At 40.9% G+C, this 13,960-nt stretch overlaps 1 protein-coding gene across 1 annotated transcript in view; it reads left to right on the forward strand.

The window, feature by feature from the left end:
• SORCS3 (sortilin related VPS10 domain containing receptor 3) overlaps positions 1-13,960 on the forward strand; it is a 591,280-nt gene that overhangs the window by 426,393 nt on the left and 150,927 nt on the right. Inside the window, exon 6 of the mRNA XM_043597460.1 lies at positions 244-308. Coding sequence (XP_043453395.1) covers positions 244-308 — 65 coding nt within the window. The remainder of the gene's footprint in view (positions 1-243; positions 309-13,960) is intronic.

Consider the following 13,960-nt stretch of genomic DNA (forward strand, 5'->3'; position numbering starts at 1 on the left):
TCTTTTATGGTTTTTTTGAGAGCCACCGACTCCCTAATGCCATTCCAGGACTCATGAGTTGTGACCATTGCAGGTGACAGCTGTATCTGCCAGACTCACCAGTGGCCATCCTCTGTGGGTCCCCACAATGCAGGCTAGGCCCTCTTGAGAAAGTGGCTTTCCAAGTAATAGTCAGCCCTGAATTCTTTTTTGCACTTTGTTGTCTGCCTTCCGTGTGGTCACTGTCTCTCCTTCCTTCCCCAGGTCGGTGGCCGGATTGGATAAGGAGGCGGACCTGGTGCACATGGAGGTGCGGACTGCGGATGGATGTGAGTGCTGAGGCCTGGAGGCTAGGCCAGGGGGGGTCTGACTGCAAGGCTCCCTCCTCCCCTAATTTGCATTTTAATGGCTTGGGAAAATGAAAAGCCCTGAGCTCCATTACTGCCATATCCATCCTATTTTTCAGAGTAGGGGGAGAGGCCTCTGGTCCCAAGGGAGATGTTTCACTGAAATACACCCTCAGGAATGAATTTTCTGGGGATGTGAGTTAATGTGATGAATTTTGAGGCTCCTGTTAGTAATTTCCTGGCATCTTCAGTGTAATTCGAATAGGAATGTCCATAGCTCATCAGGCTATTTTGCATTCACATGGTGAATTACAGGGACTGCCAGCTTTAAAAATGAACCCTTCATATAGTCAAGCTTACCCAAAAAAGTCACTGGGCAATTTTTTCAAAACTGTTTATTCATTCATTCTACAAATATGTAGGGTCAGGCTACTCTGTGCTGTGTTAGGCCCTGGAGATACAGTGGTGAGCAAACCCTTTCTGTTTCTTGTCCCTGCAAAGAAGCAGTGGAATCCCAGGATCCTGAATACGTGACCCCTTTGCACGGTATGCACCTGCGCATGTCTTACACGGAAATCGATAACATATATCATTTTGCACCACTTAAGCATTTTACTCTTCCCAGAGTTGATCGTATTATCATAAGGCTCTTCCCTACCCAAGAAAATCAACTTAAAAACACATGAAATGTGTGAAAATATATGATATAAATGAAAGAGATGAAAATATAATTAGCCTAGGTCAACAATAGAGCCAAATAATCTGTGAAAATAGTAGTGATGGAGGAATGCTGTGGAACAGGCCCCAGTCTGTGAGTTGGGGTCCTGGGTTGTTCCATGCACTAGCCCTAAGGCCTGGGGAAACACCCTCTGATCTCAGTGCTGAGTCCTTCCATTATCTGAGAACACTCATCCTTGCTCTCCCCACCTCATGGGGTTATAGGCTGACCAAGTGGAGAGACATTTTATGGAAATTGTAAAAGGTACAGATGTAAGGAGGGTCAGTTTTGACCTGGCTGTGGGCGTTGGATTGTCATTTAGAATACATTAAGTAAAACTGCATGCGCTTTGTCCCTGATAAATCTGTTTTTGATGCCAAACACAGGTGCATGCCAGAAACATGCATTTTGGGGAATATTTTATTTGTTTTCTTTTTCTTTTTAAAAGTTTTAGATGACCAGCGTTTGTTACTATATTCTGCTGAGTACTTGATTTTTTTCTTCCTTTCCTTTCCTTTCCATTCCTTTCCTTTCCTTTCCTTTCCTTTCCTTTCCTTTCCCTTCCTTTCCCTTCCTTTCCCTTCCTTTCCCTTCTTTTCCTTTCCTTTGCTTTCCTTTCCTTTCCTTTCCTTTCCTTTCCTTTCCTTTCCTTTCCTTTCCTTTCCTTTCCTTTCCTTTCCATGTAATTTGGTTGCATTTGGTCCTTGAATAAATGTAAGTCTCTGAAGCAGGCAAAGATGAGGGATGGTTCACATACTCTTTAAACAAAAAAAAAGTATTTTTTTTAACAGAAAAGCTATTTAAGATTTAAGAAAATAATGCCACACATTCAAATGCAGTGATCATAAGAGTAATGGATTCAAAATGATATTATCTGACTCTTATTGCTGAGAAAGAAACTGGGGGAAGAGTGAGATGTAGGGGTGTGAAGGAGGAATAGGGCAGCAGGAAAAGAGCAGACAGTAGCCTCAGATGATCTAGAGGCCAGTTTTTGGTACAGTTCCTATCTTGGCTTTGCTTCCCATATCAACTTTTTTTTTTTAATGTTTATTTATTTGTTTTGAGAGAAAAAGAGAAAGAATGAGTCAGCCACTGGGATAGAAGCAGAAAGGAGAGAGAGAGATGGGGTGTCTGGGTGGCTCAGTCGGTTGAGCGTCCGACTTTAGCTCAGGTCATGATCTCATGGTCCGTGGCTTCGAGCCCAACGTCAGACTCTGTGCTGTCAGTTCGGAGCCAGGAGCCTGCTTCGGATTCTGTCTCCCCCTCTGTCTCCCCCTCCCCCACTGGCACTCTGTCTCTCTGTCAAAAAATGAATAAACGTTAAAAAAAATTAAAAAGAAAGGAGAGAGAGAGAGAGAGACAGACAGACAGACAGACAGACAGACAGACTCCTAAGCAGGCTGCACTTTGTTAGCACTGAGCCTAACATGGGGCTTGAACTCACAAACCATGAGATCATGACCTGAGCCGAAAATCAAGAGTTGGACCCTTAACCAACTGAGCCACCCAGGTGTCCCTCCATGTCAACATTTTTATGCCTTAGATGTGATCTGTGCTGGTTGTAGTATTTTAGAGTTGGAAACACTTTGAATGACTATCTAACCTCCTGTCTATGTAGGAATACCATCCCTGAAAACTTCTGACAGTGTATCCTCAGGTTCCCAGATTTAGGCTTAATTAGAAACATCCTTTTCTACTCCTGGACAGCGCCCATGTTTGTTTGTTTGTTTGTTTGTTTGTCTATTTAAGGTAATTTCTCACATTAAGTTTAAACCTATTTTCCAAAAGTTTAACAATTCTGATCCAAATTTGGATAAGGCCTATGGTGCAGGACTGCCACAAAATTTTATGAGATTAAAAATGCAAAAAAAACCATAATAGTATCTGGCCTATTGTCAAGAATTGAAGAAAACAAGCAAGTACAACAGGAATAAATGTCATGTGCCACACTTAGGTTAAATATGGTATATATTAATCCTGTTATATTTTTTTAGGTTTCCAAAATCAGTTTTTCAGTAGTTAATATTCTGATTGCCTCTAACCCATATTTACTTAGAAAATGTATATAACAAGACTGCATTAACCTAGAGATGTTGTTTTTTGTATATCCTAATGAAATGCATGATACTTTTCTTTCATGCTATGTGGTGAGGGCCTTCTCACTCATACATTTACACATGCACACACATCTCTATCTTTTAATCATCACAAAAAGGCACAACATTTATTTCCTTTTTTCTGATGTGGTAGTCTGGACTAAAGTTTGCCCAAATTAACACAGCTAGCTAGTGATAGAATGAAAACTAAAGCACAAAACTCTCAACTCACTAGAAATGAGAGGGAACTTCCAACAAAGGGCATCTACAAAAGACCTACAATTAACATTATATTTCATGATGAGATACTGAATGCTTTGCCCATAAGAGCAGGAAAGAGAAAAGGATGTTTATTCTTAACACACATATTCAACATTATGCTGAAAGTCCTAGCCTGTGCAATAAAGGAAGAAAAATGAAATGTAATTCATATAGATTGCAAAGGAAAAATTAAAACTATTATTATTCTCATTGACATAATTGTCTATGTAGAATATCCCAAGAAATATACAAAAATAAAAAGTTCCTACAACTAATAAGTAAATTGAGCACAGTTGCAAGGGACAATGAATCCAGTCAAGAAAGAATGTTATTTTTAACAAATGGTGGTGGAAAATATTGGAAAGCCATATGAGGAAAACTGAAATTCAACCTATGATTCACAACTTACACAAAATGCAACTCAAAAATGGATATTTTTAAATGTAAAATATAAAATTATAAAAAAAAATATAGAAAAACACATAAGAGAAAATCTCCATGACTGTGGGTTGGCACCAGGAACAAAAAGTCAAAGAATTGATAAATGGATTTCAAAATTAAAAAAACATGTATTTGCTTTGCCAAAGAAACAGTGAAGATACTAGGAAAAATATTTGCAAATTATGTACTTATTAAAGGACTTGTGATCAGGGACTTTGAGAGCATAACAATAAGAAACAATGCAATTTTTTTTTTAAAACAGGCAAAAATTTGAGTAGACCATTTACCAGAGAAGATATAAGGATGACAAATAAGCACATGAAATGATGCTCAACATCATTATACATTAGGGAAATGAAAATTAAAGCCATAATGAGGTATTATTACATACCTATTGGAATTACTAAAATAAACAAAACTGATAATACTAAATGCTGACAAGAGTGTAAAGCCATTGGAACTCTCGTACTTTCCTGGTGGGGACACAAAATGGTACAACCACTCTGGAAAAACATTTTGGCAGCTTCTTATAAATTTACACACACCCTTATGATTCAGAAATCCCACTCCTACATATTTACCATACAGAAATTCACACTGAAACTTATACACAAATGTCTGTAGCAGATTTATTAATAATCACCCCAAAATGGAAATACCCTAAATATCCTTGAATGGATGGATGGGTAAGCAAAGCTGTGGCACATCTGTAAAGAACATGGATGAATTTCATAGGCGTTATACTGAGTGAAATAAGTTGGTCTCAAAAGGTTACATACTGTAGGATTCCATTTATATGATCCTATGGAAAAGGAAAAACTAACAATGGAGAAATTTATCAGTGGTTTCCAGGGTGGTTGACAAGAAAGCAGCACGAGGAATCATTCAGGGTATTGTAAATGTTTGGCAACCTGTGGTGGTTGTTACATAAATCCATATATCTGTTAAAAATTTAGAACTGTATGTCAAAAAATTACTGTACATAAATTTTAAAAAGTTTGTATTTAAAAATAATACTAAATGGGCACCTGGGTAGCTGTGTATTAAGGTTAAGCCACTGACTCTTGGTATCAGCTCAGGTCATGATCTCAAGGTTGGTGAGTTTAAGCTGTGCATTGGGCTCCACACTAGCAGTGTGGAGCCTGCTTGGGATCTCTCTCTCTGCCCTTCCCCTGCTCACTGTTTCTCTTGAAATAAATAAATAAAACCTAAAAAAATAAAAATAATACTAAAATAAGTATTTAAAGAAAGGAGGGGGGGTACCTGGCTCACTGTTTTGGAACAGCATGCAACTCTTGGTCTCAGGGTCACGAGTTCTTACAACTCTTGATCTCGAGATCATGAGTACAAGCCCCACATTGGGTCTAGAGGTTTTATAAATATTTAAAAAAATAATGATAATAATACTAAAATAAAACCTATAGTGAGGAAAAACTAGAACACACAGTTCTTAGCTTCTAGTTCTATAGAACTTGCTACCATTTATGATTAATTAATTAGTTAATTGATCACTTAGTTCTTTTATTCAACTGGTGTTTATTTAAATTAAAAAAAAATTTAACGTTTATTTTTGAGACAGAGAGAGATAGCATGAACGGGCAAAGGTCAGAGAGAGAGGGAGACACAGAATCTGAAACAGGCTCCAGGCTCTGTGCTGACAGTTCAGAGCCTGGAGCCTGCTCCAGATTCTGTGTCTCCCTCTGTCTCTGCCCCTCCCCTGATCATTCTTTCTCTCTGTCAAAAATAAATAAATATCAAAAAAATTAAAATCTGCATATTCTGGTCACTGAGGGGATGTAGAGGTGAATATGATATTATCTCCACCTCAGAGAGCTTGTGGGCTTGTTGGGGAAATAGACAAGGATTTGAGTAATTCTAGCACAATCTCACAGGGTTCATAGGGTTGAACATACATTATGTTGAGTTATAAGTGGGAGTATTGCTAATAGTCTAAGGAAGTTGGGGGCTCATAGGGGCATATGTACCCCAATGTTTATAGCAGCGCTTTAAACAATAGCCAAATTATGGAAAGAGCCTAAATGCCCATCAGCTGATGAATGGATAAAGAAGATGTGGTGTATATATACAATAGGATACTACTTGGCATTGAGAAAGAATGAAATCATGCCATTTGCAGCAACATGGTTGGAACTGGAAGGTATTATGCTGAGTGAAATAAGTCAGAGAAGGACAGATATCATGTGTTTTCACTGATACGTAGATCTTGAGAAACTTAACAGAAGACCATAAAGGAAGGGAAGGGGAAAAAATAGTTAGAAACAGAGATGGAGGGAGGCAAACCATAAGAGACTCTTTTTTCTTTTAATTTTTTTAAATGTTTATTTATTTTTGAGACAGAGAGAGACAGAGTGCAAGTGGGGGAGGGGCAGAGAGAGAGGGAGACACAGAATCTGAAACAGGTCCCAGGCTCTGAGCTGTCAGCACAGAGCCTGATGCGGGGCTCGAACCCACGAACCGTGAGATAATGACCTGAGCCAAGTCAGACGCTTAACCGACTGAGCCACCCAGGCGCCCCAAGAGACTCTTAAATACAGGGAAAAAACTGAGAGTTGATGGAGGGGGTGGGGGAGAGGGGAAAATGGGTGATGGGCAATGAGGAGGCCAATCATTGGGATGAACACTGGGTATTGTATGTAAGTGATGAATCATGGGAATCTACCCCAAAAATCAAGACCACACTTTACACTTTACACACCGTATGTTAGCCAATTTAACAATAGATTACACACACATACACACACACACGCGTGTGTGTGTGTGTAAAAGAAAGTTGGGGGAAGCTTCTTAGATGAAGTTTTTGATCTGGCCCTTGAGAGATTAGTAGGATTTTATCAGAACATTTTGGGTAGAGAGGAGAACCTCACACATTCCCAGAGTTCACCCATGAAAAGTGGTGTGTGCAAGGCTGTGGGCTGTGGTTTGTGGCTGGCAAAGATGAAGGGAGATAAGGCCAGTAAAGGCAGGCTGGAGAGGTTGTGGGAAGAAATGGGTAGGTAGCTTTCTGATCTGTGATCCACACTGAACACCAAGCATTGAGGCCATTTTTACCTTTATCATAAAAAAGCTTTCATGATAGAATTGTGATTTCCCTAGCTGTGACCTTAAACACTGATTATACTAGACAGTCCTGCCTGGTTGTTTCAAGTTCCTTTATTTCTGCTTCTTCTGTTTGCATGTTGTATGTTTAAATTATAGCAGCTGGTAGATGGAAAGTTAGCACCCATTCTAGCTCATTTAGACTCTAGCTCTGGGCAGTTACTTGCAATGCTGCTGTGCCCCCATCTCTGAGGCATAAGGCAGCCTTGTTATGTTTCCCTAGTCCCCCATCCTGCCTAACTTAGCTTCTAACTCAGGAATGGTGCTGAGAGATAGAGAAGGCAACTGGCCTATGTCTGACATCCTTGACGGGGACAGGGGAGTAGAACACAGAATGACCTCTGTGATGAGGCCAGGTAACGTCCTGAACCCTGCTTCTTAGGGATCGTGCATCAGAGCGGCTTATTAGTCACTCCCAGCTCTGTGTCCAGGTCTTTTCTTGCCTGGCCAGACTGTGCTTGCTAATATATCCTGTGCATTCTACTTGCCAAGAGAGGCAGGTGGACCTGGGCAGAGTGCTGGAACGAGCACACTCTCCAAGTTCTGGCAGAGGGTTGGACAGTCCTGGACCAGGAGGAGGCACCAGAAGCACCCACCATCCCTCCAGCTCTGTCTCCACTGGGGGCCATGTTTGCAATTTGGGTTTATCCTTTCGAGGAGCAGGGAGAAATGGTCTTCAGTTATTTATAGGCAAGCAGACTGGGAGAGTAGAAACCTAGATCTTAATTTCAGTTTTTCCATGGAGAGGCTGTGTTTCCAGGACAGCAACTAAAATTCTTGGGGTTCCTGTTCCCTCACTGTTAAATGAAACAATTAATAATTTATTCACTTTTCTTTCTAATTCTCTTATAGGATATTTACTGGGTGTCCCCTGGATGGCAGTCATGACCTGCATTTTTAGAGATATAAAGAGGGAATGAGACATGGTCTCTGCCCCACCCCCAGTCTGTATTCTAAAAGGGAATGGGCAGACAAATAAACCAGCAGCTCCTGAATAGCTGATAGCCTTCTTATAGTCACACACAGGACATGCTAGGAACCCACAGGAAAGGGGACTTCTTTATATTTGGTGTATTTGAAGTCAATTGAAACCTCAGTTTTTCTAGCCCTTTTGTTTGGTCATTCACATGTCTAAAAGGAAAATAACAATTCTCTGAACATCTTAAAAGAACTAGTAGATCTTGGATAATAGTTATTTTTCCTTCCCCTGACTTTCCTTTGTTATTCCACTTTTTTTTTTTTCCATGTTGGAGAGTCTGTTCCTTAATCAGCCCATTTCAGACCACTTACCCCGTGTTCTGGATTTGCCAATTACTATTTTGTAAATTATCCTCAAAAGCACCTTGAGCAGTAAAATTCCATTCTCTGCTTCTTCTAGCAGCACAGTTCTTATGGCCGTTTCTATCAACCTTTAACATCCATGACCCTCTGGCAAGCTGGTTCTATTGCAGATTCCTGGGATCCACCCCAGAGGTTTTGGTTTAGATTGTCTCCTGTAGGGCCTGGGAGTCGACATATTGTTAAACATGCTCATGACATGATTCTGATCCAGATGGCCCCTTCAAGAACACTTTGAGGATCCCTAACCTCAGATGGTGCTGGGATTATAGCCAGCAGTTATATCCTCATAGGCATGAAGAAAGAGCCTTGGTGTTGGGGTCTGGAATTACCCTGTTGTAAACAATACATGATGATCACGGCAGCTGGGCTGTCATAGGGCTGGAAACAAGAACATACAAGTAGGGCAAACATGTCTTTCCCTTCTTTCTTCCCCTTTTTTTAAAAGTAAAAAAAAATTTAATGTTTATGTTTTCAGAGAGACAGGGAAAGAGCATGAGCAGGGAAGGGGAAGAGAGGGGGAGACACAGAATCTGAAGCAGGCTTCAGGCTCTGAGCTGTCAGCACAGAGCCCGACGCGGGGCTTGAACCCACAAACCGTGAGATCATGACCTGGGCCGAAGTCGGACACTTAACCGACTGAGCCACCCAGGCACCTTTTTTCTTCCCCTTTTGACTTTCAAGACAAAATCACAATAAATTGTAACTCATCAGAGTGCTTTCCAAGTCAAGACAACGTTCACTGTGTTACTTGTTGGGGTGAGAAGGAAAGATTCATAAGGAGTAGTAGAAATTGTTTGAAACCTGTAAGGATGTTCAGAGAATAGAAACAAGATATGGCTATGAAACAACAATTAAATGTTCTATGTAGTTCCCAGAGCAAGACAGGGATGTGTGGGCATTCATACTAATGTCGATAAAGAAATTTGTATTTCTTGTTTATTTACCCTCTCACATTCACTCCACAGAAATGGATGAGTTTCCATGTGTGAAGACAGTGGTTCTCAAAGCTTACCATTAATTATAATCACCTGGAGAACTTACACACACACACACACACACACACACACACACACACACACACACACAGAAGGTCCTGGGCATTGGCCCTTTATGAAATTGTCCTCATGATTCTAAAGTACATGCAGTACTAAAAACCACTGCACTAGATCTGAGCCTTCCCAAATGGAACATGCATATGAACCATCTGGAGAGCTTGTTAAAACACACATTCCATATTTCTGACAAGCTCACAGGTGATGCTGCTGGTTTGCAGACCCCAATCCGATCAGCACTGCACTATGCTAAGCTGTGGGGGATTTACAGATAAATAGGACACAGCCAGCCCTGACTAGCCAGCCCACAGTTTTAGGGGAGAGGCAGATATACACGCAGATTGTTATTTTGATATAATGTGCTGAAAGCCCACGATTGTCTGATTTAAGTCTCCCAAAGAAAGTGCTGTTGGAACCAAAAGGAAGGTGTTCTGAATAACAGTAATTCATGATAGCCATACTTTTGGTTTCATGGAGGAAAAAATTAATTATAAAGGAAAGAGAATATGAAGAATTAAACAGTTGTAGTAACAATAAGGAGAGAGTATAGAGAAGAACAAAGAAGGCTTACTGTGTCAAATCACGTACTCACAACAGCCAACTTCTTGGCTGGGGAAGCCCCACGGTGAACAGCCCAGTTGGAGTGCCACTTGAGGGTCCTGGGCAGAGTGTCCCCCCAGCACTCAGATGAGACTTCCAACTAACTTCCCACCAGGGCGATGCATATATGACTCATGTGTGATTTAGGGCTAGTCGCCAAGTTTGCCTAAGTGCAGTCCTGAGGGAGCTGTTTTTTCTGTTTCTCTTATTGTATCTGACAATCTTAGGAGCCTGGGCATCCGCATATACCTCTTCCCTCCCTGGTCTATTCCATGGGGCCAGCCTCGTCTGGCTCAAGTAGGTGAGGCAAATTAATCCCATCAGGAACAGAAGGGCCAGTTCTGATTCCAAGGCCAGATATGGAGCACAAGCCAACTAAGCTTTCCATGATTGTGTGTGTGTAGCCTCTGGGCAGAAATGCCTGACAAGTCACACAAACAACTTCTATACAGAAGAGAAGGGTACCCCTAGTGCTGAGGAGTGACTGAGGGCTGCACAGAAGAGGCCATAGTTAAGCTTCATCTTGGGAGATGAGTTGGATTCCCCCGGGAGGATGGTAGAAAGGGGGTCAGGAAAGTCATGCTAGAGTGGTGCTGTCCAATGTGGTAGCTGCATCATCACATGGGGTTGCTGAGCACTTGAAACATGCTGTCCAGATTGAGGTGTGCCATGTGTGCAAAACATACACCAGGTTTCAAAGATGTACTATGAATTAAATGATGGAAAATAGCTCACTAATAATTTTTATGTTGACTACATGATGAAATGATAATACTTTGGATATTTGGGGTTCAATAAAATGTGTTACAATCCGTTTCACTTTTCTATAGACTTTTTAGCGTAGCTACTGAAAATCCATAAAGGTTGTTTGTGGCTTACATTGTATGTCCATTGGACGGCACTCTTCTAGACTGGAGGAACAGCAGGTACATCAGCACAGAGCATCGCTTTTCTGTACTGTATGTGACACTAACCACCCTCTTTCTCAACCTGGCTCCCACACGTGGGAGCAAACCCAGTGTAAGCCAGTCCCTGTTCTTGTTTTGATGTAGGAATCTCCACTCCGGTCCAGTCCTGGCCCTTCTTTTTGGGAGTCAGACTTCCAGATTAAGCTGAAGCCATTGAATTATCTCTTGCCCTGGCAGGGTTTAAACAGGGCAAAGCCAACCAGTTTGGTTAAAATCATTGTGAACCCATTTCTTCCATACAATTCAGGATTCAAATGACTTTTTCTCCCATTGTCTTCTAGAAATAATTTTTCTTAGAATGTCCCCTGTGATCCTCCCTACACCCGACCCAAGACATATTCAGATACACACATATACACACCCATATCCTCCATCCAAAAGACATTTGAGTATCAATAGAAAGTTCATCACCTTGATGCCATAAGAGTTCAGAGTTGAGTTGGCGAATTAATTCTGCCATTTAGAAGCTGTTTGACCTTAGATCCCTTCTCTTCCAGTGCTTTATATATTATAAAAAATATATAACTGTATATATATAGTTATGTAACTATACATATTGTAATCATAATATATGACTAACAAATATAAGAAGTATTTTTATAACATTTTTTCATCAATGGACTAAAAAAGGTGTTATTACAGAGTAAAATTTATAGTGGGGAGGATTTCAGTTTGGTGAACAGAAAAGTAATAATTAAGGGTATCCAAAAATGGCTAAGGCTATTTTGTGAAGTGCTGAGTTTCTCTTCATTAGAAATTCTCAAGCATAAGCCATTTGGATGTATCATAGGGATACCATAGTAAGTGAACCTGGATACAGGCAGAAGCTCTTTAGCATCTAGACACATTTGAAATTTCTAGAATCAAAATCTGTAGCACATATGCCACCATTTCTTGTCCTGGTGCCATCATCACCTGCCATCAATCTATCACCGCACCTTCTCACTAAGTCAGGATGAAGCCTAGTACTTTTTAAAAAAATGTTTGAGTTTATTTATTTTGAGAGAGAGAGAGAGAGAGAGAGAGAGAGAGAGAGAAAGTGCATTTGCAAGCGTGAGCCAGGGAGTGGGAGGGGGGAGGGGCAGAAAGAGAGGAGAGAGAATCCCAAGCAAGTTCAGTACTGACAGCGCAGAGCCTGACATGGGGATCAAATTCGTGAACTGCAAAGATGCTTAACCAACTGAGCCACCCAGGTGCTCCAAGCCTAGTACTTCTTAACAGACCTCAGGGAATCCTAACTAATCAAATGGTCTTGGCACCCAATGCAAAACTATTAACCCTATAGCCTAAACTTCAGGTTCTAGATACATAGAATATTGGCTCTTAAAGAACCTTGGATTATTGACTAGTTCAGTAATTTTAAACTGTGTAACTCTGAGCTCTAGCAGTGTTCTAAGAACTCAGAGGCAAGATGGGGATGGGGTGTGGAGTTAAGCCAATGGGACTGCTGAATTCTTGACTTACATTCAACTAGAAATGGTGCACTAAAGTTCACTTTCTATATTGAAAAGATAGGATCTTCTTTGCTAAAAGCGTTCCAAAGTTTGGTGTTTTTTTTTTTTAAGTTGAAATAGAAAAGGTACTTTGAAATTGCATCACTTTCAAAAAAGTACTAAAATATCGGGGCGCCTGGGTGGCACAGTCGGTTAAGCGTCCGACTTCAGCCAGGTCACGATCTCGCAGTCCGTGAGTTCAAGCCCCGCGTCAGGCTCTGGGCTGATGGCTCGGAGCCTGGAGCCTGTTTCCGATTCTGTGTCTCCCTCTCTCTCTGCCCCTCCCCCGTTCATGCTCTGTCTCTCCCTGTCCCAAAAATAAATAAAAAACGTTGAAAAAAAAATTTTAAAAAAAAGGTACTAAAATATATAATAACTTTCTCAAGGCCACGTAGATAGCTGTGGATGAGGACTGAACCAGAACATGGATTCTTGTCTAATTCTCAGACTGATTGTCCTTCCATAATTAAAAAAAAATAATAGTTGGGATCATTGGTCCTGCTGTTAATATGCCTGTGTTCTAATCCTGGTTCTGTCATTTCCTAGAAGCTGTGGAACTCAGGCACATCACTTAATTGTTGTGCCTCAGGTTCCTCATCTATGAAATGGGGATGCTAGTAATTGCAACTCCTTACTGGATTGTTGCAGGAACTAAATAAGTTAATACATACAGCTTCTGCAACACCGGAAGACACAGAGTGAGCATTCAAAAATACTACTTCTTGGGGCATCTCGGTGGCTCAGTCGGTTAAGCCCCTGACTTCGGATCGGGTCATGACGTCGCGGTCTGTGAATTCAAGCCCCGCATTGAGCTTTTTGTCGACAGCTCAGAGCCTAGAGCCCACTTTGGATTCTGTGTCTTCATCTCTCTCTCTGCTCCTCCCCTGCTTACACTCTGTCTCTCTCAAAAGTAAATAAATATTTAAAAAAACTTTTCAAACAATGTTACTTCTTGTTATTGTCATCATCATCATCATCGTCATCTAGTCATCACTGTCATTGTCATCGTCATTGTCATCATTTTTATCGCCATTGTCATCATCATCATTATCACCATCATCATTATCACCACTGTCATCATCATCATTGTCATCATCACTGTCATCATCACTATTGTTATCATCTAGTCATCATATTCAGTCAGGCTCAGTTTATTTGGCAATTGGAGTGGAAAGAGCTCTGGATGCAGTACCAGGAGTCCTAAGATATTCAAGGACATTGTGATTTCTAAATCTCTATAACTGCCATATTCCCCCTATGCCATAAGAAAACAGGAGACATTAGAATTCTTCTTCGGGTAATTAGAAGTTTCACAAAAACTCTAAATCCATAAGCACAGTAGGCAGGAATGGAATAAGGTAGGTAAGCTACCTTTTTCAATTTGTTGATTTTGTTTTCAGTACCTACCATGTCTGGAGGGTTGTGTAGGCATTTCCAGCATGTGGGTGCCCTGCACACAGGTTAGCCCCACTCCTCAATCAAGGAAAAGGAGGCTTGTGGAAACTAAATAACTTTTCATAGTTTCTTGGATCTGCTGGTTTTTACTT

This window comes from Prionailurus bengalensis, chromosome D2 (assembly GCF_016509475.1).
Source record: "Prionailurus bengalensis isolate Pbe53 chromosome D2, Fcat_Pben_1.1_paternal_pri, whole genome shotgun sequence".
NCBI lineage: Eukaryota > Metazoa > Chordata > Mammalia > Carnivora > Felidae > Prionailurus > Prionailurus bengalensis.